This window comes from Melanostigma gelatinosum (assembly GCF_949748355.1).
Source record: "Melanostigma gelatinosum genome assembly, chromosome: 20".
Taxonomy (NCBI): Eukaryota; Metazoa; Chordata; class Actinopteri; order Perciformes; family Zoarcidae; genus Melanostigma; species Melanostigma gelatinosum.
The window spans coordinates 16,481,052-16,502,617 of NC_136653.1; the positions used below are offsets into that span (position 1 = coordinate 16,481,052).

At 41.4% G+C, this 21,566-nt stretch overlaps 2 protein-coding genes across 5 annotated transcripts; both read left to right on the top strand.

Moving 5' to 3' along the window:
* The first annotated feature begins 9,818 nt into the window (after positions 1-9,818).
* otulina (OTU deubiquitinase with linear linkage specificity a) lies at positions 9,819-11,473 on the top strand. Its single transcript, XM_079292528.1, has 3 exons — positions 9,819-9,982; positions 10,076-10,197; positions 10,858-11,473. Exons 1-3 carry the CDS (start codon positions 9,872-9,874, stop codon positions 11,279-11,281), a joined length of 657 nt encoding a protein of 218 aa, XP_079148654.1. The 5' UTR covers positions 9,819-9,871; the 3' UTR covers positions 11,282-11,473.
* Positions 11,474-12,072: 599 nt separating this feature from the next.
* On the top strand, positions 12,073-21,473 carry LOC306794207 (uncharacterized protein). Of its 4 annotated transcripts, none has more exons than XM_079292184.1 (12): positions 13,041-13,325; positions 13,775-13,835; positions 13,916-14,080; positions 14,487-15,095; positions 15,676-15,873; positions 16,278-16,598; positions 17,302-17,369; positions 17,991-18,097; positions 18,194-18,337; positions 18,615-18,746; positions 19,367-19,636; positions 20,082-21,473. In XM_079292184.1, the coding sequence occupies exons 3-12, from the start codon at positions 13,932-13,934 to the stop codon at positions 20,292-20,294; spliced, it is 2,211 nt and encodes a 736-aa protein (XP_079148310.1). In that variant the 5' UTR covers positions 13,041-13,325; positions 13,775-13,835; positions 13,916-13,931; the 3' UTR covers positions 20,295-21,473. The 4 variants fall into 4 exon arrangements, with proteins under 4 accessions (XP_079148308.1, XP_079148310.1, XP_079148311.1 ...); XM_079292185.1 differs by having other exon boundaries at positions 13,919-14,080; XM_079292183.1 differs by having other exon boundaries at positions 13,778-13,835.
* The last annotated feature ends 93 nt before the right edge of the window (positions 21,474-21,566 follow it).

A 21,566-nucleotide genomic window follows, 5' to 3' on the forward strand; every position in this document is an offset into this window, starting at 1 on the left:
ACGAGCTCTCGGGCAAAACAGTGGAGTGGCAAAGTGGCAGCCATCGAAAAACAACAAGGGGGGGGGGGGGGATGAACTGAAGTGAGAACTGAAAAAAAAATGTTCCCAAGTCACCTGGATGGACAGTCATGAGTTTGCAAACAAAAACTACGTGTTGTCAGTGTGATTACCACAGCTATGTAAATGACCCTGGCGAAACCAAAAAATAACATGAAAAAAGAGATTAATATCTGAGAATTATGTAAAAAGATACGGTGTGCTGTTTCAAAGAGTTTTAGGTTCTGGCCTTACGGACCAGTCTAGCGCCCACATTTTGGTTCCCACGAGGAGGGATTTAGTAAAGAGATCATACCAAATCAAAACACTATTTACCAAAGTCTGTTGCATCTGAGTACTAAGAATAATTTTGTAATGTAAATGTGCTCTAAATTTTTACATTTGTACTGGCAAATCTAAGCTATATGTGTGAGGTTGAGTATACATTTTATCTTTGTCTCGCTTACTTTCTTCTTCATTATTTGTATGTAAATATCTTTAAAAAAAGAAAAGTGCTGTCTTCAGAGTTGAGATCACGCTGATAAAGTTTCTCTTTTGGACAAAAAAAAAACGTTGCTGTTAAACAAATAATAATGTTGTTTGCCTCTGATTTGTGTTTCATCTGCAAATATTTTCAGTCACAGTGTAACTTTGTACAACTTTTACAGTAATTTATTAATGATCTCATGAGGTTGTTTCAGAGGACGGACTTTCACATGATTATGATGATGATGATGATGATGATGATGATGATGAGTTTCAGTGTCTGTCAAGTCTACTGCAGCTTTGTTTTGAGCTACTGTGTCATTCTGTTGCCAAAGCCCGATAGCCAAAGAACACATACATTTCAGCTCAAGCACTGGTGAAGACTTTAACTATTATTTCACTTGTTTACACGGCTTTCTCCTCCTTTTTCTAACGTCTTTTACTCTGTGGGTCAACTTTAACAAAAAAACTGGAAACACTACCACGTCAAACAGTGTCTGCTGTCAGAACCGATCACGGCAACATAGGAAATGTGTTGGATGAATTTACTTTTCAGCAAATTTACTTTTGCATGCTTCAACTCAAACCACATGTAGAAGGAATATTTTTTTATCAATTTCACCCAGCATTCCCCAAATAAACTCAAAATATTATTTTACATGATGAACACTTTAATTATCCCCTAACATTAAGTAAACATGTGGTTGAAGCCTGTTTGTCACTGAACAAACTACTGAGCCCATTCGAGTTCAGATGTTTTTATAACTTGAATATTTCAACACAAATATGCTTTTCTGTGACGATAAATATGTCCTTTATATTCTGCATTCCTCTCTGCCCACTGAAGGTTTACAAGTTACAATCAAACATTTTAAGGAAATTGTTTTTTTTCTTCACCTATGAATTTATTTCTACTGCAGTAAAATGCTTTAAACGGTTCATTTTTACTGATTCTGTTCAGTCATGTCATGTATTTGTGGTTAGTTTTCAGGTAGAAATTCATTCCATCACTGTGTACTAAGCTGTTTATTTTACGTGGTTCTACCTTGTGAGGATATATCAATATTCCAGGCAACAACATCCCTTCAAATATTTGGTTCTCACAGGAAAGTGAATGTTGAGAATAAGTGTCACGTGTCAGAACGAGTGAACTGAATTTGAAGTGAGGCGAAATTTGATGCAATTTATTCAGAATCATGTGTCTGCTCGATATCTGTCCTTCCATGTCACATTGGTTATCTCAGTCGTTCAGTCCCCTGTGCTCGGCTGTGTTCTTCTTCACTGCCTGGAAAACACACACACACACACACACGGTACATGTTAGAAAAACACATGAAAAAGCTTTACATGTCTGTGTGTTTAAAGAAACAAGTGAGGTCATGGGAGCGCATTTCATTTGATGCACAGAGAAGTTTAATGTCATCATTTTATTTATTTAATCATAAATTCAAGTACGTTTTCATCTGTACGTCGACAACAACTTCCACTTCACAGATTCATTAAGTTCCAATATTTCATTCAGGCAAATCTTTGGCCAAAAATACTACATGTCTGCATTCACCCACCAGACAAGCATATGATGAAGCAGCAGGCTCCTGCAGGTAGAAGATGGATCTGTCCTGAAGCTTACCAATGAAGCTGTAACCAAAACCAAAAAATAAATAAATACAAAGAAGAAGACACAGAAAGGAGTTATGCCTTTGCTCAACTTTTCAATGCTGGACCAAAGCTCTCTATAGTTATGCACATTGTACAGAGAAATAGATTCATGATGTTGACAATCTTTAAAAACTGAGATAAAAATAATTGAAAGTAGAAATGTACAGTAGTTCATCCAAGGTTTACCTCAGCACTGTTCTGTGAATCATACAAACGCCACACAAGCAGCAGCGGGTCAGAAGAAAAGACAGACGGTTACTCTGCACTGTGTGTGTGTGTGTGTGCGTGCGTGCGTGTGCGTGTGTGTTGGGTGTGTGTGGGTGTACGTGTCGATGTTCACCTTCCATGTGGAGGGAGAGGCTTGTGTTTTATTTATTATTATGTGACACATGATTGTTTTATTTTTGTGAGGTGGTTTCCTGAGCCACGTGACTCTCTGGTCATCGTTTTTTTATTTATTATTATTGTTGCATTATTTCTCATTCATTGTGACGTTCACCTCTCAGTTTTCACAGACCTGTAGACCCGCGTAGAAAAAGGAGATTACAGTAATGTTGCTCTTAACCCAATTAGGATGACTTGTTAATAATCACCTTTGAACGCTTTTGTGAAATTTTACTAACGCAAACAAACTGGTTTGATGTTTTGTTAACAAGTCGAAGAACTCGAAACCAAAGCTGAAGAGCCTGCAGAGGTTGGTTTTCATTTTTTTATAGACTGAAAGCTGTACTTTAATCTACAGAGCAATATCTGTTTGGTCAGTTAAGCAGCCCTTTGTGTATTTCCAAAAATTAAAAAAAAAGCTTCAAGTCTGTCACATTGATTTGTACCATAATTAGTAATAAACAATTGTTTAACATGAATTGTGTGTCCTGTTTTCAGTAGAATGATTTCTTTTTAAAGCCAAACAAATACATATTTGGTCAAAACCGAATTTGATTTTAAATGAATGCAAGATTTGTTGACATCTGTTTTTCAATATATATTTAATTATGCCGTAGAATTGTTTAATTTCCATGACACAACGATGCATGGAACAATGTTAGAGAGACAGACAACTAGCTTGAGAGGCTAGCCACTGCTAGCTTAACTGAAGCTAGAAATGTATGTACTGATTTTTCCCTCGCTGTAATCTGAAATTTAAATATTTGAACTAATACCTTCGTATAGTTATTCCACATTAGCTTGATTCACTTATGATGGGAAAAACAGACAGCTAAACTCCTGCTGAAGCTAACTAGTGTAGCAGAGTAGCAGCTAACTATGACTGGTGGAATTCACATGATTTGGAGTAATTAAACAGCCTTTAGATCACATTTAAATCTACTATGTTGTAGATGAATCTATTATTGATTTCAAATGTGGTAGCCTGACATATATAATTCCACATAACTGAATGAGGCAGTGACTAAATAATGAAAAGAACAGCTACACTCCTGCTAAGGCTAACGAGCTGGGCAGATTAGCATATGCCATTTCAGTTATGACGCTAGTGAAATTCATGCTATTTAGTGCCTCTAAACTTAATTAAATGATCATTTAATTTATTGATTGGATCATAACTGTAGTTCTATGTAGGGTCTATGGCAGTTAGGTCGGCTAAATGCATTTTAAGGAGACGGACAGGCAGATAAATAGATGGATGGATAGATAAATAGATAGACACAGGTACAGCTTGCTGCTGAGTTCAAACGCTTCAGCAACATACAAATATTCCACAAACATCGCTGACTCCTCTTTTCATCTTTTCAACTCCACACATAAACACAGGGATGGAAAACGTCAAATAACATCAAACTTGTCCTGACCGTCTCCCTCTGAGGGGTCACGGTCAAGTGCTTCTCAAATCCACCTGCACTGCACACACAGTCAGAGTTAGGATGTTATTTGACATTTGACCTTTTTGTTGTTGGACAGTAATGACAGACTTACCAAAGGAGCCTTACAAACAACATTTAGCTATGTGTTAAGATTCACTTGGGGTCAGTAGAGAAGAATAGGCTACATGTCAGGTTTGCTTCTCATCAAAGCTTCATGCGTTTGCCTCGCAAAATAAGAGCAAGACAAGTGTAAAGAAGAAGAAATGTATAAATAAACGGGGAGAAAGCCTTTTGAAACTAAACTCAAAAGTTTGATACGGCTCCCCTGTCCACGATGCCTTTGAAAAACGGGCAGGCTGCTGAAAAGAAAGTAGTAAATAAATAAATAAAAATAATAAAAAGCACAGACAACATAAATTATTAACATTAGACTGAAAACTGATGTTCGAGATGCTTCTTCGTCTTCCTTTCAGCCCCCCCCCCCCCCCCGGATATATTTTTGAGTGGTGATGGCTGAGGTGTACAGCTCCAGTCAGTTATTTGATGTTGTTCTTTTTGTTTTCCATGCGTGCCATTTCTTCTTTCCCATTAACAATGTAATTGTGCAGATGCAGCTCCTGACCCACATCTGTGTTCTCAAACTGTTTGTGTTCTGCAGCTGGTGAAAGTTTACTTTCTGTTCTGCGTCTGCAGCAGCGGCACAGTCGTTGCTTTTGGATGAAGGTAGCAGCTCAGCTTAAAGGAACCCTGGTGCAGAATGATAGAAGTAAATGTCCAGGTTCAAGCTTTGCATCAATCAGTTATCATCTCATCAGAGGACCTAATGACACACTCAGCTTAAACACTGTCAAGATGTCTTATTGTCTGAAATATTTTTCATTCCCACTGCTCATCCAACATGATCCATCTACAGTTTAAAATCCATGTTTCGAACTGGTTTGATGTTAATTCACTAAAGTCAATTTTATTTATAAATCCTAAAATCATAAGTTTGTCTCAGAGAAGATTGTGAAGATCCCACCACTGCCAGGTCTGAATCTCTGAACATGTTGACATTTACATTTTATATGACGCTCTTCTCCTCATGTGCTCAGTGACTTGGTGAAAAGTCTGAGTTACGAATGTTTGAAATGAAAGGTATTAAAACTACATTTGCAGTTTGAGGCCTCACTACGAACTTGGGCCTTTATTGTCAACACAACTTTATCTTTTTTTATGTTGTGCGATAGATGAATTTGCAGTAAAGTAATAAAGTGTAATTCGTTAATGTGTCAGGATGTATGCTTCACAAAGGGACAAATGCATCATCACCATCAAAACTGCATTTTCTCCTTTTCTTAACTTGCCAGAGATCATAGAGCAGGAGACGGATGTTTGAGGATTCACACCTGGGACTTTGTTGTGTCTGATGTTTCTAGTAAAGACAGTTATCGAGTAGAGAAGTATTTCAACCCCTGAATCTTGTGGTTTATTGTTATTTTCTGAACCTTAAAAGGACAGCTGAGGTCTCCTTTAGAAGGACTTAAAGTCCTTTTCGCCGTGTCCCTCCTTCTCTCTCTTTCTATATACAGAATATACAAATTATTTCTTAACAGAATCAAAGGGAAGACTGCAGTCTGACTTGTTGCAATGAAACATTCCCGTTCAGCCTGCAACCAGCAGAAATAGTCCTGAGCGGGGGGAGAGGGAGGCCGGACAGAAAGAGTATGACATGTCGGCGCTCCAAATGGATTATGTTTCAATATGAGTCAGGACACAGAAACAGAGAGGTGGAGGGAGAGAGTGCATGTGTTGGATGCAGATGGTTTTAAATTGCTGCCTTTGTTTTCCGTCAGCCATGAAGCATTCACTTCCCTTATCTTTCAGACAATGAGCGGCGGGCTGATGTTCTGGGTAAATGAACTGTCGGCGTATCCCTCGCCCTCCCGCTCCTCCGCCTTCTTCTTTTCACTTCTTCCTCAAGGTTGAGATGTTGGTACACTGACTGTGAAGCCCGAGCTGCTCAGGCGTCTCCCCACTTTGCTGCTCTGCACACCCAGATGCCTCTGGGGGTGCAATTACCAATCCTCACATGCAATCGGGCCTTTCCATGCATATGATCCCTTTTGCTTTCACTGATGTTCTTGTGTTTATGTTTGGGGTTTTTTTTTCAGCGTTATTAGCATTGACACACTGTGAGGTATTTGCAGGTGGAGGAGTTAATAGCCCGGGTCTTTACAGAGACACCTGTCTGACTTGAGCAGCTGATTGCATCGACTCATACTCCATTTAACTTTCTAGCATCTCAGTTTTTTGAATGCATGTCTTTAGGCTGTGATGTCGGTGTTTTCCCACCGCCTTAAACTCTGCTTCGTGTTTCTGTGCAGGGATCTTGTTTCTCTGCAAAGGTCTTAGAAACACACAGGTGAGACATGCTGCTGTTGCACACCTGCTTTCCACCTGCCTCCTGCACACACAGGGCTGCAAAACTCAAGCTCTCAAGTTCTTATTATGCTCTGCATTTATTTGACAGTTGTTGCAGATTTAGATTTTTTTTCTTATATTTGGTAAACTGATTAATGAAATTGAAGCTACTGTTGGTGATCACAATGAGGATGAATGAGTGCGTTTGAACAAATGGTACAAGGCAGGTGGATAGACAGGTAAGTAGACAGACAGGTATCTAGACATGGAAGTAGACAGGTATGTAGATATACAGGTAAGTAGACATGCAGGTATCTAGACATGTAAGTAGACAGGTATGTAGATATACAGGTAAGTAGACATGCAGGTATCTAGACATGTAGGTAGGTAGACGGGTAGGTAGTTAAGTATCGTTTTCGTATTGTGCACTTTAGATGCTTGTTGTATATCTTCTTGTGACAAGAAGCTTCTGAACAGCGAGTTAAAGTAAACCTGCAAAATACTACAGAAAAAGATGCGAAATGACCATGAATGACGTTTGCACTCAGAGGTGCGTCGTATAAATAATGCGCTACTTGGTCTAAAACATCAAAAAGAAGCATCGCACCACAGTTTGACTGAAAATGGACGATTATGAGTTGAAATGCGGCGGATGAAAGCTGAAATAGTTTCCCCTCTTGACAGGTAGTTTGTAAGCGGTGCATGGAAAACCCTTTGGCAAAGTGCAACTCGCCTGCTCATGGGTCATCGCAGCTTTAAGAGCTGGAGGAAAATAGCCGGCCCTGCCCTCCATCATCCTCTCATCCCGCTGACCTCTGTACCTACAGTATAGTGTACTTACAGCACGCGGAGAAAAGCACAAGAGAGATGGGGGGGGGAGAGAATGATTGCATCTCTGAAGGCATGGAGAGAGCGGATATGGATGAGAGAGGAGTGACATGGTCGGACACATCTTTGCTTTCTTATTAGTGAGGCTCTGTACGGACACTTTGGGCCCTTTTTATGGGGCCATGATGAAACCCCTCTTCGTGCATCTGTGGAAAATGGCCGGGGGAAATCACAGATGAGAATCACTCAAACACAGGCACATAATGATAGCTGATGGCCCCAGAACACTCTGCCCCTCTCCCCTCTCAGCCTCACCTGGCCAAGTTGCACCGCACTAGAAAAGATAATTAGAGGTAAAACAGAGACGGAAGCTTTATCTCTGTGTTTTCTGTAAGCAATGCTCTTTGTTTTTATACATCAGGGAGTCCTTTTTTCTTTTCTTCTCCTTCTCAACCTCTCTTTCACTTCATGGAGAAGAGGAGGAGGAGGAGGAGGAGGAGGAGGAGGAGGAGGAGAGCTCCCCTGTGAGATGCCAAGGTGCTCCCAGTCCATTGTGCTGCTGGCTGTCCGGTTAAATTAGGGACTACAGGCTCCGTGAGTGTAAAAAAATCAATACTTGATGGAAGATTGCTCCCCGGAAAATCTGTTTTGATTCCAGGATTAATTCTTGACCAAAGGCTCCAGCAAAATGACATGCCATTAGCCTGAAAATGAACACATTCTGCAGTGGAAATTGGATGGAAATGTGTCAGGTGATTGCCCCGGTTTTGTTGTTTTGACTCTTTGAGCGAGGGGGGGGGGGGGGGGGGGGGGAGGTGTGGCTGCTGCTGTGAATGAGGCCTCCATTTCCAGAGCAGGAGACAACTCCTCCGTGGCCTCGAGTATTCTCAAGGCCATTGTTGTCCGGCAGCTGCAAATGTCTTCCAGCAAGCTAAAAGGCACGTGTCCGCTCTCTCCTGTGTTTTCCATAAAGCATAAAGAATGAGAAAATCTGAAAATAAAACATCTCTCTGCTCAACAGTGAGGGGGGAAAAACGGGGAGGTGAGATGCATTATTGATGAGCGAATAAGGTGTTTGTCATGACGGATGACATTTTGTTTGAAAACTTAAACAGGAAGCTGTGAAGATGCACTGGACAGTGATTTGAACAGCCGGAGCATTCGGGCTGCACTAAGTGTTTCATGGAAGAAGAAGAAGAAGTCAGTAATGTTAAATCAGATGTTTTGCTTATCAGCTGATGTATACAGATAAAGAAACATTGAGTTAAATGTTACCTACTTATAAGTCAAACAGCCTAAATGAATTCCTGATTTGATTTGACTAAATGCAAATGAATATGTTTCAGGTGCAAATTGTCAATTTACAATGAAATAATTATTCATTTTGGACATTTTAGGGCAATTGTCAGAGCCCAAATTCAGTCCTACAATTTATCTAAAACATAAAAACATACCTACATAGCCGATACATGGTTCCACTGTTTTCAACAGCAATTATACATTTTCCAACTTGTTTAAACTTTTCTTGACATCGTGACTTTCCTACAGAAAATAATTATCTTAAGAGATGGAGCCTGAAATTAAAATAATGTGTGTTTTAGTGTATTCATTGTTTGTGTCTTTATTTTATGAAAATCAGCAACAGGCAATAAAATCAGTAAATCAGTCACAATGCTTTTAGGGTGATAAACTGTAAGACAGATACAAAATATGAAAGGAGACATAATCAGGAAAATATGATCCATGTTAAGTCCTCTCAGTTTTCTGTGGAGACCAGTTTTACATCGAGGCACTAGCGCCCCCTGCAGGATTAATACGTACTATTATCTGATATGTAATATCGATAGATGGCCACGGTTTCACCACAGAAGAAGTGCGCGTTAAAGGAAAACTACACCCTAAAATAAAACATCTTTGCCTCAGTTACAAAAACTAAACAAACATTAAATTTACATTCCATCAATTCAGCCATGTTTGTTTCTACCTGAGTCCCATAGCAGTCAAATTAATATTGTCAAGCTTCAAAGAGATCCATTTGTGAATGTCATGAAGTTTCCACTCAAAAAACGTTATTAACTTTTTTCCTCATTTATTGAACAACAATAAAACTCAATAGAATAACAAAATACTAAAACAAAAGTATTATATACAATGAAACAATAGCAATTAATGAAGAAATAAATTAAAGTGCAAAGAAATGTTAATAATAAAAATAAACAAATAAATAAATAATCAAGTAAATAAATAATCTATTTGAATCAAATGTTATTGTATATATATATATATATATATATATATGTATATATATATATACATACAAAATTCATTATAAAAAAAAATCATTGTAAAAAGCAATAAAATAGGTGGGGTTTTCATAAATTTTACTTTTATGATATAATATTTTGCCATTATGAGGAATTCTGTTGATCGACAGATTTTTACTTTCTTATGCAGTTTAAAACAAATATTAACTTTCGCTTTTTTATGTCGTGCAAACAAATTCCGTTTTCAGGTGGATTTTCTCTTTCAGGCGCAGGATGATGACGTACTTCAGCCAGAAGTTACTGCTGAGGCAACAAACCCGTGTGTTGCCTTGCACTGTTGCGTGAGGTACATTAGGTTTTTACTTTAATCTCACGATGTCTTGGGTTAAAACTGTTTCTTACAGCGAAGATGTTTTCGACGAGAACGCGGACGACCTCACGCTGCAGAGCAAAGAGTGGACATCCAACATGAAGAAGCGAGTCAAGGTAAAGACAATGTAGCGTTGTTAGTTCGTGCGACAGAGGTGGTAAGTTCAGCGGGTTAACGTGATGCTTTTCCCCGACTGATGCTGTGGACAGGACGGGTATGTAAACGGAGTTGAAGCCGGAGAGGAGGCCTCTCTTCAGGCCGGGTTTAACCGCGGCTTCAGGGAAGGAGCAGCTCAGACTGTAGCGGTGGGTCGGCTCAAAGGAATTGTGAGGTAATCCATCATTTAGCCCATAAATGTGATATATATTCAGATACAGGTTGAGTTAGAACAGTGGATACAACTGTGCAATCCCAATATGATAATAAAAGTCTGAGACATGATCCATAAATGGAAGTATTGTGGTTTGATACAGCTCCATATTTAACAAGGACAGTGCAGTAAATTCAGGAAACTATATTAAACAATGTCACACAATTTCAATTTTCAATAAGCTAAATCCCAAACAATATCTCAAATCATAATATTTATAGACTCATTAGAAACATGTCCTGCTGTTGCCACTAAAGACAGACACATTGTTGTTGAACTGCTGTTTTATGAGCAGAATTGAAAACTGTGTCAATAGGACCGGTATATATTGTTTGTTGTATATGAGTTGTTACTTTTTAGATATTTAAAGTTATGCTGCAGGATTTTATTGTAGTAGTAGTTTCCTTTCTCTCATTTTTTACTCATTCTTTTAATAAAAATTCATGTTTAAAAACTCTTTCAGTCCTTTTTTGTGCACAGAAGCATCATGATCCTCTCTCTCTCTCTTTCTGGTCGTTATTGAAGACTCTTTTGTGTCCAGCTGATTTCTGTCCCAGTCACTTCTCTGTGCCATTGTCTCACTGTGTCCACACTGTTGCCCTTTTGTGTCTCACGTCACAGTGCTATATGGTGCTGGTGCCAGATCCAGCGTCCGGAAAGCCCCCTCCCGGCCTCTGTGACCGACCTCCTGCGCAGCGTATCGCAGCATGAAGACACAATCATGGAGGGCATCAGGGCGGCTCTGGAGAATCCTCCTCCCAGTGTGAGCTCCGTCTCTGAGAGCATGGAGGATCTGGAGGTGCAGCAGGCAGAGTCAGGCTGTGGAGGAGAGGGATGTAAAGAAGTGGACTGCTGCAAGAAGGGAGAAGAAATGGACCCTGCTGCTCCTCACCGGCAGCAAAAGCTCCGTTCCGGGTCCACCGACTGCTCCGCCGGCTCAAGTGAAAGCCTGAACCTCCTCCTGAAGCGCTGCTTGGATCTGGTGTCAGAGCTCGAACTGCCACAGGAGCTGATCGGTCACATACAGGAGCTGAAGGACGTGTAGAGACTGAAGATCGAAATCCCAACAACACTCGGATGAGCACATGAACTATGAAACAAAACAGGTTTTACTGTGAGCTCTTTACACACAGCAATGAAGTGCTTTTGATGTATATAATGTAAGATATAATTTAGCATTCATAATTTGTATAACATGGAAGAAGAATGTTTGAAAATAAAAATGGACTTGCTATCATCCACTGCATTTCTGTTCTCACAACAAAACATGTTCATATTACCTATTTTGTAATGTAGGACTGCCATTCATTTGTTCTAATATCTAGGAAATGTGTTGGCCCTTTGCTAAATGTGTCCTTTAAATTAATATACAAAAAAACAGTCATAAAGCCACGAGGTAGACTTATATTCATATTTGATATTATCAGATCAGGTTGGCAGAATCTAACAAGCAAACCCACTTACTACCAGACTATTTAGTATGCCAGAACAAGATTTAATATGCCAAAAAGTGCAGCCATGTTAAGAGGAAGTATGACATACCATATGTTCTGGTAGTACAGGTATTGGCACGAACAGTGTATTAAAACACGTCCTCCACTGTCGTCTCATGCGCGGACTCGCAGCGCACGTGCGCAAGTTTGACACCTTGCGGAAGTGTTTTAAACCAGGAATGATGTTTGGCCAAAACGCATCGTCTTTCGGGAAGTTCTGAGCATACACCTGCATGGACAACCTGCGGATGATACTGCACGAGCTGTGCGAAGGTTTGTAAATGGAATCATGATATAGTTTTGCTTTAGTAAAATCTGGCTTCTATTCACTTCAATTCATCGACGATTTACTCTGGTTTCGGATTCTCTGTCCGCCGTGCAGACATGAGAGAAAACAAACATGTTTCATTCAAGAACTCAACGCAACACGCGGTGAGTTTGATTTATGTTCGTTTAGTGTGTATTTAAAGCTTTAGATGTTTACGATGGAAACAACCGGAGAATTAATGCAGACCTCATTCTAGCAGATCAGTCCAGAAACTCTGGTCTACAGGCTCTGTTGAGACTTCTTTGCTGTCTCTTGCTGTGCTGGTTGTGTCTGAATCCTAGTTTGGGAAAATATTAAAGAACACATTTCCACTTTGTTACCTGCTGCATAAGGTGTCCGTGATATACGTGCAAGAGTTTGTACTTACTGTTTTTTTGTCTATTGGTATATTTTCATTAAAACCCTTTTTTACACATTTCTTATCGACGAGGCATTTTATAATGATTAAATATGATTTTTTTTTTTCATTGTGAAGGCATTTGAGAGGTTTGTACTCCAAGTAATTATTTTTGTATTATGAGTTTTGTTAACTGGTTCTCAGTTTCTTCCCGATCCGCTTAAATCAGTACCACCACAATTACATTATTTGGTAATAACAATGGAAACAAGTTATTGTTGTACTGTACACATAGGCTACCGTAAAGCAAGCTATTTTATCACCAAATATAAAATAAATATGACAAAACAGGACAAAAACCCCGTCCTTGCCTGTTTCCTTTAAACATTTACATTTTTTTGTATAATCAAATTGTCGTCAATGACCTTTTCACCAACCAAATCAATCCACTAAACTGTTTCCGCATTAATGTTTTGATTGTGTAAAAAAACAAACACCAGGTTTAACATGAAGTCGTGATGTTTCCGAGCAGCACTTGGACGCAGCAAAACCCCTTTTGGCGCACATGAGTATGACGTCACGTGCTCGGACCGAGCTGTGACCTGCTGCTCCGGCTATGCTAGGGGTCCGTAGCGACAGATGTTCCGCTTAAAACACAGTAAATACCCGCTATTTGTGAAATGTGGCGCGTTAAATGGTAACTGTTTAGTCACTATAGAAGGTAACTAGCGTGGCAGCAGCGATTCTCACGGGCGACGATCGGTATTTTAGTATTTGGTAGCGCGTGTTGTATATTTTAAGTTTAAACCTCAGCTAGCTGGTTAGCTAACTTAAGCTTGTTTTTCCAGCTAACTGAAAGTGAATCAGAAAATCGGAGCTACATACGTTGTTGCGAACTTGCGGAGTTCGCCCTTAAATAAACTCGATCGAGGTACGTTTGTTTTTGTCGTTAAAATGGGAGTGACGGTTGTATTCATCTGTCATTGTCGTTACTTCCCTGTGTTGCGTTAACGTTAAGAATGGGGTGTAGCTACGATTTAAGCTAATGTTACTGTACATTTATACTGTAAACACGTATCAGGTGTTGCACCAAAGTCAGCTGTAATGCCTCTCCAAAAATAGTGTATTATGTTTTATTAGTTTAGTATTTAGATTAGAACGTTTGACAGATGTGAACCAAGTGCATGTGACCACATAGCACATCTGTCATAATACAGTATATGATTGATAACAATGGGCTCCAGCTAAACATCAGGACAGGTTATAGACTGGGTGACATCATTGATTGTAACACCTGTTCTATCACACAGTGAGGAGTGTTTTTATTCTTCATTATCGTCTCTATAACAAGATATAAACATAGCTTCTTCTTGGCTCTAGCAGCGGCTTGACTCTCCTCATCATGGACCCCTGAAATCTTCAGGCTTCAGCGACTCATCAGGTTGCTTGTGTTTTTTTTTGGTTTTTTTGGAGGGGGTGGACTGGAGCAGTTGAGACTATAACTTGTCTGATCTCCCCAAGCAGAGGGAGCGAGCAGATGGGGAACATTTGCTGTCCCCCTGAGAGTCCCTGTGGAAGTGCGGAGGAAAGAAGTGTTTTGCTGAAGGATGACTCGAAGGCCATGGTGCCCACAGGGGGATCCATTGTGGGGGGCACCTGTGGCCCTGGAGGAGATGAAGACTCAAGGTGAGATAACCGTTGCAGCTACAGTTGGGATCTCCAGCTTCATTATTTTACATTATCACTACTTCTGTCACTACATGATCTGGTGACATGGGTGCAAACTTCACATTTAGGTTTTCCCCCTGTGTTATGTGACCCAATATAGGACATACGGAGTGCTGAGAATAGGAAATGGGGACTTCCAGAGGTCTTTATGGGGTTTTTTTTGGGGTGGTGGGGGTTTTTGTCATTGCACACTAGTGGTTGGTACAGAGATACTATGGAAATTTGATGATACATTTCCCACATCCTCCCCACCTACATTAAAGAAATAATCTTGAAACAACTTTTTACTCAGAATATCAAAGCTTGAAGGATGTTTTTGATGTTTTATGATATGACATTGCTCATCCTCTGTTTTATCATCTAGAAAACTGCCCGATGAGGCCGATATAAAGGTGGAACAGGCTGTGCAGGTGAAGCAGAGTCCCGAGGTTGCAGAGACGGAGCCCAATAACACTCGTGAGAACGGACCCTTGCAGAAGGAGGTCATGCAAACGGCAGCGCCGTCTCCCAGCAAAGGGTCTGAACTCAAAGAAAACGCCGGAGTACAAGATGAAGATATGAAGGACCGTCCAGCAGACGTTGGACAAGCTGAATTCATGCAATGCACTTTAAACCCTCTGCACGCCACGGCTGATTGGGAGGTTGTTACTGCAACAAATGCAGCAACAGAAGAAGAAAATCCAGCCTCAGAGGAGGACAAAATCCCTGACAGCAGCTCACCAACATTGGAGGCCGTTTGCCCTGAAAACCCTGCTGAGACGAACACAACAAGAGAGCTCATTACAGTGGACAATACTACTGATGATGATGATGAAGAAGAAGAATCCAAAGTCACTACTGAAAACAGTGTCGCTGAGCCGTCGGGGGAGGTTTCTCACAACAATGAGGTGATATCTGTGCCGAACCCTCAGCCCTCTGCAGCAGCTGGTCAGACGTCGTCCGGTCTGGAGAACGACGAAGAGTCTCCGAGCTGGTGAGTCACATGACAGGAGAAGCTGAGACGTTTCTGCTGCTGTTGTGGATGTCGGTTAAACAAAAACGTGTCACGAGGTTGAGCTGGAATATGTGACGTTCAGGCTGAGCAATCCATCCATGGTGATTTATTAGCAAGTCAATATGAAGTGTTCAATGCACGATTAAAGGAAAGCAGGAAAAACATTTCGTGAGAATACTTTGATGATTTTTGCCTCTTTAGTTCACTTAAAGATATTCAGATGAAACAAATGAGAGAAGGAGTAATTACTCTTTTGTTGGGCTGGTCACAACTTGAACTAGACGACCTAGAATGAGATTTTTCATCCCTCAAAAGACACCATGGAGTATGTTTATACTAGGAGGAGGTCTTTTTATTCATTTGTATTTTATGTGTCGCCCAGTCGTGTCTACGGTCACTGCCATCAGAAAATCAATGAGCTATGTGTTAAAGTTCATTGATCTGTCAAACATTACAGAAACAGAAATTCCAACTTGATAGTTCCTTAAAATACAGTTAAAAATATATATTGTGATTTTGAAAAAGAAGCCCGCAGTAATTAATATCTTTCTGTGTCTAGTGCTGTGACGGAGGATTCAGACGACGGCAGTTCTTCCGTGAGCATGGAGGGCGGTCCTGAAGTCCTAAAAACCCACGAGGTCTGCGACTCTCCTCCTGGATCGGAGCCCACGGGACTCGACCACAGCGGCGAGGAACGAGACTCCGCCACCTGTGTCAGGGAGCCAGAGACCGCAGCGCCGGCAGACGCCAGCGAGAGGTCAGCGGGTTCAGTGACACCACGCTTGTTTACAGTAACTGAACACCAGCTGTGTTGTTTGAGAGCCACGCTGGGACCACTAAGGGGCGTATACGCACCACAGCTTGTTGTTTTAGCAGAACCAGTGCAGTGAACATGGCTGCTCAGATCAGCTCCTCAGCAACACGGTTCATTAATATTGAATGTCAGGCAGAGATTCCTTGCTTCATAGTTAGATTGTCTATTGCCTCCTTATATCCTTTTTTTGTACAATATTTAAATAACTAAATGCATGTTTCATAATATATAATGTCAATACTTTCATAATATGGGTTTAAGACATGAATAGTAAATGTTTGAGTTGTATAATTAAAACAGGAAACGTACTGAAGATGTGTTCTCTCGCTCTCTCTCTCTCTCTCCAGCTCAAAGTCTGATCAGGATGCAGAGCCAGATGTTGAGAGTTCAACTACGAGGTCAAAGGAGGTCACTTCCTTGGAGAACACCAAACAGGAAGTTGAAGAGGAAATGATGGTGAAAGGGCACGACACAGAAGAAGATGTTCCCAAAGTTGAGGAGGATGAGATTAAGGAGGAGGCAGAGGCCGAGACTGGAAAAGATGCTGAGATTCAGGAGGGAACTGGAAAAGAGGAGCAGCCGGCAGTGAGCTCGTCCCCGGATGTAAACGCTGGTGAGAAACCCGGGAGAAAGGAGGAGGACTCTGCTGAAGAAGGCACGGGGAACAGGTTTGTAATGTGAACATCACATTGAAGTATTGTGTAATAATAACTGACACAACACGGGAAGAGGCGGTTTAAAACTATGTGGCCTCAGTACCACAATCTTGCACACATCATCCGCAGAGATGATTGTGTGCACGTGTTATCAGATTTCTGTTTGCATACTAGTATGACACAAAGTCAAAAACATGAAGAAAAATACCAAATTCTGTCAATATTTTGGTGTCTGTGGTCATGATTCGGAAGAGTAATTGATAGTTTTCAGTTCATTCGGAGTTTAAAAGATAAGGTTTTTGTTCTGCGTATATATTTCATGTTAAATTCCACAAAAATACCAGAACCAACATTGTGTGAGTCCGTCTCTCCTCACTCTGACGTTTACACACTCGTTAGTTAACCGGAGTAAATAAACAGTGCGTTCCTTTGGGACTATTTTCAGCTGCGAATTAATACCAATTTGGTGCGCTAGTGAGTACTTACAGCAGCAGGATGGTGTGTGTGATTAACTCAAAACAAAGATCAGTGCACATGTTCATTAAAGTGAAGGAGCATCAATAGAGCTCTATACAGAAGAATACAACATATCAGGCTGTGTAGACACACACGTACTTGACAGTCAGTAGGATGAGTTCATTGTTAGCTTTGGTCGTTTCATAAGAGTTGTTGACATAAAGAAAATATTAACTATTGTTTTCTTTATCTTTTTTAGTGAAGAAGACCTTTACAGAGGAGCCGAGGAGCTGTCGGCATCACAACACGATCAACCAGAAACTACAGGTCGGCACAACAACAACATAAACACTTTTATTCTTTTACATTCTTGTTTCAATCCGTGTTCGTGAGCGCTTGTGAAGATCATCCATCCACCCGACAGGTGTGGCGCATCAAGACGCTGACGAAGCAGCGCGACTATTACACAGGTGTGCGTAACACTGGCCACGGTAACGGCAGTAAAAGACTTTTATTAGGATTCTGAACTATGGATTTCACATGAGTATGGCTGCAGATTCTGGGAAAGGACTTTGAACATGGCTTATGGTGGGGGACTGAACATTTAATTTATTCCTTCCGTCAGCTTGCCGATGGCACGCTCCCTCAAAACGTGTGTCATCAAGTTCATATTTTAGAGTGGCCTCGTATTGTAATGAGTCCAATGCACACCGGTGTAATAATCACGCTGTTTAATCAGCATCTTAATGAGCCACACCTGCTCTTGTCATAACGCGCATTGAAACAAATTTGTGCAGAACGTTTGAGGGAAACTCGTCGTTCGGGTGCATGAGAAAAGTCTTGCGTATCGGTTGCGTCAGAGATTTCACACAACACGTTATGTTTCTCATCTAAATGATAGACGATAGTCCTTTTCTTGATTTGCTCATCATTTCCTCCCTCTCTCAGTGTTAAAGGTGGAGGACCGGTGCAGTTTGGGTCCGCTGGTGGAGATTCTGTCTTACAGTGAGAGAGAGTGGAAAGGGAACACTGCCAAAAGTGCTCTCATTAGAAAGGTCGGTGGCTGTGGCTGCGGGGAAGAAGTGTTCCAGATTTAGTTTTCTTTTCTTTCTCACGTGAACGGCTTAAAGAGACTTGCTGTGCTGCTGCAGGGTTACAGAGAGATGTCCCAGAGGTTTGGCAGCGTGAGGAGGGTGAGGGGCGATAACTACTGTGCCCTCAGAGCCACCCTGTTCCAGCTGCTCTCCCACAGCACCCAGCTGCCCGCATGGCTGCAGGAGCAGGACGTGAACATGGTGAATACCAAACTCCCGCTTAGCAAGAGGGTCGCTGTTCACTGTTGGCTAAGCTCCATGCTTCTCATTTGTTTTCATTAGCTGTAGCCAGCTAATTCCGCTAACGTCAGCTCGCTAGCTCTATGACTTGAATACGCTGTCTCTGTTTTTAGTTAAGTAACTGCTAAAGCAGCACAGAAAAGCCACAAAACAAAAATACAAAAGACTAACTTTTCTAATGTCTATGTTTTTAATATCAGTGCGCAGCTGAAATCTCATCTTAGCATTTTAATTACAGCTGTTGAAGCAACTTGAGGCCCAGGAAGGTCTCTTTAGTCAGTGGACATTTCCTGGAGACTGCCTGCAGGGAGACGGGACAGGAGACGCCACCCTGCAGCTAAAAGGCTACATGGAGCTTCTCCGAAATAAGGTACCGGCTGCTCATCCACTCAGAAACATGCACACAGTGAGGAGGCATTTTAAAGACTCATAGCGAGTAAACCAGAGGACACTGAGGGTATCGACATTCATCCACAGAGCTTCTGGATGCCGTCTTCTAAATGCTGCACTGCTTCGTCTCGGTGTCAAACACGCAGCCTTGTAATGCCCGAACGGATTTGGAGGGGCAGACCCTCAGCCAACTGTTAAAACCACAGTGCCTCTTTACTATAACCATATGAGAGCTCCATGCAGGATTTATAGTCGGCCACTGGCAGCTTGTGAGGAATTCTGGTGTTTAAATGTCAGACCTCTTGCTTTATGAGAGGTAACTGTGTTTCGTTATAGATTCCTTAAAGTCGCACTCATAATAGACTGTCTGTCCTGCTTCCACAAATATTCCTTTTTATAGTGCACTAATGTTTATGCAAGAAATGTGGGAAGTGGAAGTCCTTCAGTCTTTAAGTAAATACCAGTTTCACAATAACAGTGAAAAAAACACTGCAGCAAATGGCTTAAACCAGCGAATGTTTGGCATTTACACTTGATAAATGGCTTTAATGATGAAATGCTCGTCAATATAGTGGATTAATTCCGTTGATTTGTTTCCAGTGGCAGGCCGCGGTGGACTGCTCCTCTGCTGTGGAGCGTCAGCAGCTGTGCGAGCGAGTGTTTCATGGAGGAGAAGAGGAGCTGGGCGTGCTGGAGGCGCTCAAGCTGCTGATGCTGGGCCGAGCGGTGGAGCTGCACGGCTGCATGATGGGCGGCGGAGACGTCCCGCTCTTCTGCTGGCTGCTGTTCGCTCGGGACTCATCCGACTGCCCGCGCTCCTTCCTCTCCAACCACCTCAGCCACGTGGGCCTCAGCGCCGGGCTGGAGCAGGTAGGAGAGACCGCAGACTCGCTTGACTGCATTTTAAGTGATGTTTTACTGGCTGCGTACAGTAGATTCCTGGTAGCTAGGGGGCATTTATGGTAAACAACACTTAGTGGGAACCAACTACTAAGATTTTCTTCCCCTTTTTGAATCCAGTGATACAACAACAACTTCATAGTTGGATGCCATGACATTTGGGCGTGTGACTGTTTCATAATCAGAGTCCGTAACTGTGAAACATGTTGGAGCTTGTGTTTTTAAAACAGCCCCGGGGGGCGCTTAAGGACAGAAAAGCTGCTGCTTGATTTTAATTGTTATTTTCAGCTTTTTGATTAAAGCTTTCACGTACAAGCTTTCCATAAAGAAGCCCCTCCCATAAATGCCATGTGCTTGAGCAGTTGATTAAACATGTTGCAGTGTAACCGTGCTATTATCTCCCTGCTTTGTGCAGGTGGAGATGTTCCTGCTGGGCTACGCCCTGCAGTGCACCATCCAAGTTTACAGACTGTACAAGGCCGACACGGAGGAGTTCGTCACGTACTACCCAGACGACCATAAGGACGACTGGCCGTCCGTGTGCCTCGTCACCGAGGATGATCGCCACTACAATGTGCCGGTTGTAGAAGCTGCAGAAGAGCTCCACAAGCCGCTCGGCTCCAGCTGATCTCCTGCCATACAAACAAAACACTCCTCAGGTCAATCCAGGTGAACTCATTTACGCCAATTGAAGGAATGTTGGGAAATTAGCTTTCTTGCTGAGAAGATCGATACCAATTTATGTTTGTCTTTTTAAATGTGAGGCCACAGCCAGCAGCTGGTTAGCTTAGCTTAGCACAACGACTGCAAACGGGGGGGAAACTGCTAGCCTAGCTCTTTGTGGTTAGCCAACCGGCCGCTTGCTGTAGCTTCATATTTAGCGTACAGATGATTAGAGTGGTATCGATCTTCATGTCTAACTTACAGCAAGAAAGCAAAGAAATATTTCCCAAAATGTTGCTCTATTCCTTTAAAAAAAGATATGCTGATTTAAGACCCTGTACAAGATGTGGTTTACACACTTCTGTACACACTGTACTGTATACAGAGTTTTCTATTTGGGTACATGTACATATATGTGCATCTGATATTGCAGCATCATCTCAGTTAAGTCCAGATTAGTTGGTAGTGTGTCCTTTTGACTTTCAGGTGGGGGGGAAAACCCAAATCTTCTGTGAAACTTTTCTTCTCAAAACACAATGGAGCTGCCAACCGCACCAAAATGATGAGATGGTTGATGTTTACACTGGAATTTGGGAACTTTCATTTGTGTATTTATATATTTTTTTCATGATGTGACAGTGCGTTTTAAATGAATTGAATTAGTCAGTGACTGTCTGATTTATGAGGTTTAACAACCGCTCACACCCGATCGGAGGACGTGGAAGATTAATCACAGCCTCTGTGTCAGAGGATGGTCTGTGTGTATGTTTGCAATTGTGTGTGTGTGTGTCAAACTAAATGTGTAACATGTTGCCTTTAACCAAGCTGTTCTGAGGGCAGAAATGTGCCAATCTTGCTGCAAATACTGGCAACAGTTCCAACCACCAGCCACTGGGTTCAGTAGTTAAACGCTCGCTTGGTCCTCCATGTTGCCTTAGAAATAATGCACAATAAGAATGAATGTTGGTGATCTGTTAACAGTGAAACATTGATTATGGCATTGGCAGGAATGTTCTGTCTGATTTTTGGATAAAATGAAAGTACAATTTTTGTAAGTCTTTTTCCCTCTTTGATTTTGATCAGCTTGTTATAGCTTTTATTATTGGTATGAGAACTATTAACATGAATTTGAACTGAAGAATGCTACAGACTCTAATCTGTAAAACATGGTTCAATACAATGGATTTTCCTAAACTCTAAATCTGATTGGTGTGGACTTTGTCTTGTATTTTTTATA

Bases quoted from the DNA above. Each gene is read 5' to 3' on its own strand.
- LOC306794207 (XM_079292182.1), top strand. From the start codon at position 12,130: ATGTTTCATTCAAGAACTCAACGCAACACGCG. The intron at 15,874-16,277 runs GTCAGCGGGTTC...CTCTCTCTCCAG, and splicing joins CCGGCAGACGCCAGCGAGAG to CTCAAAGTCTGATCAGGATG. The intron at 18,098-18,193 runs GTCGGTGGCTGT...GTGCTGCTGCAG, and splicing joins AAAGTGCTCTCATTAGAAAG to GGTTACAGAGAGATGTCCCA.
- otulina (XM_079292528.1), top strand. From the start codon at position 9,872: ATGTCTTGGGTTAAAACTGTTTCTTACAGCGAAGATGTTTTCGACGAG. The intron at 9,983-10,075 runs GTAAAGACAATG...TGCTGTGGACAG, and splicing joins ACATGAAGAAGCGAGTCAAG to GACGGGTATGTAAACGGAGT. The intron at 10,198-10,857 runs GTAATCCATCAT...CTCACGTCACAG, and splicing joins CGGCTCAAAGGAATTGTGAG to TGCTATATGGTGCTGGTGCC.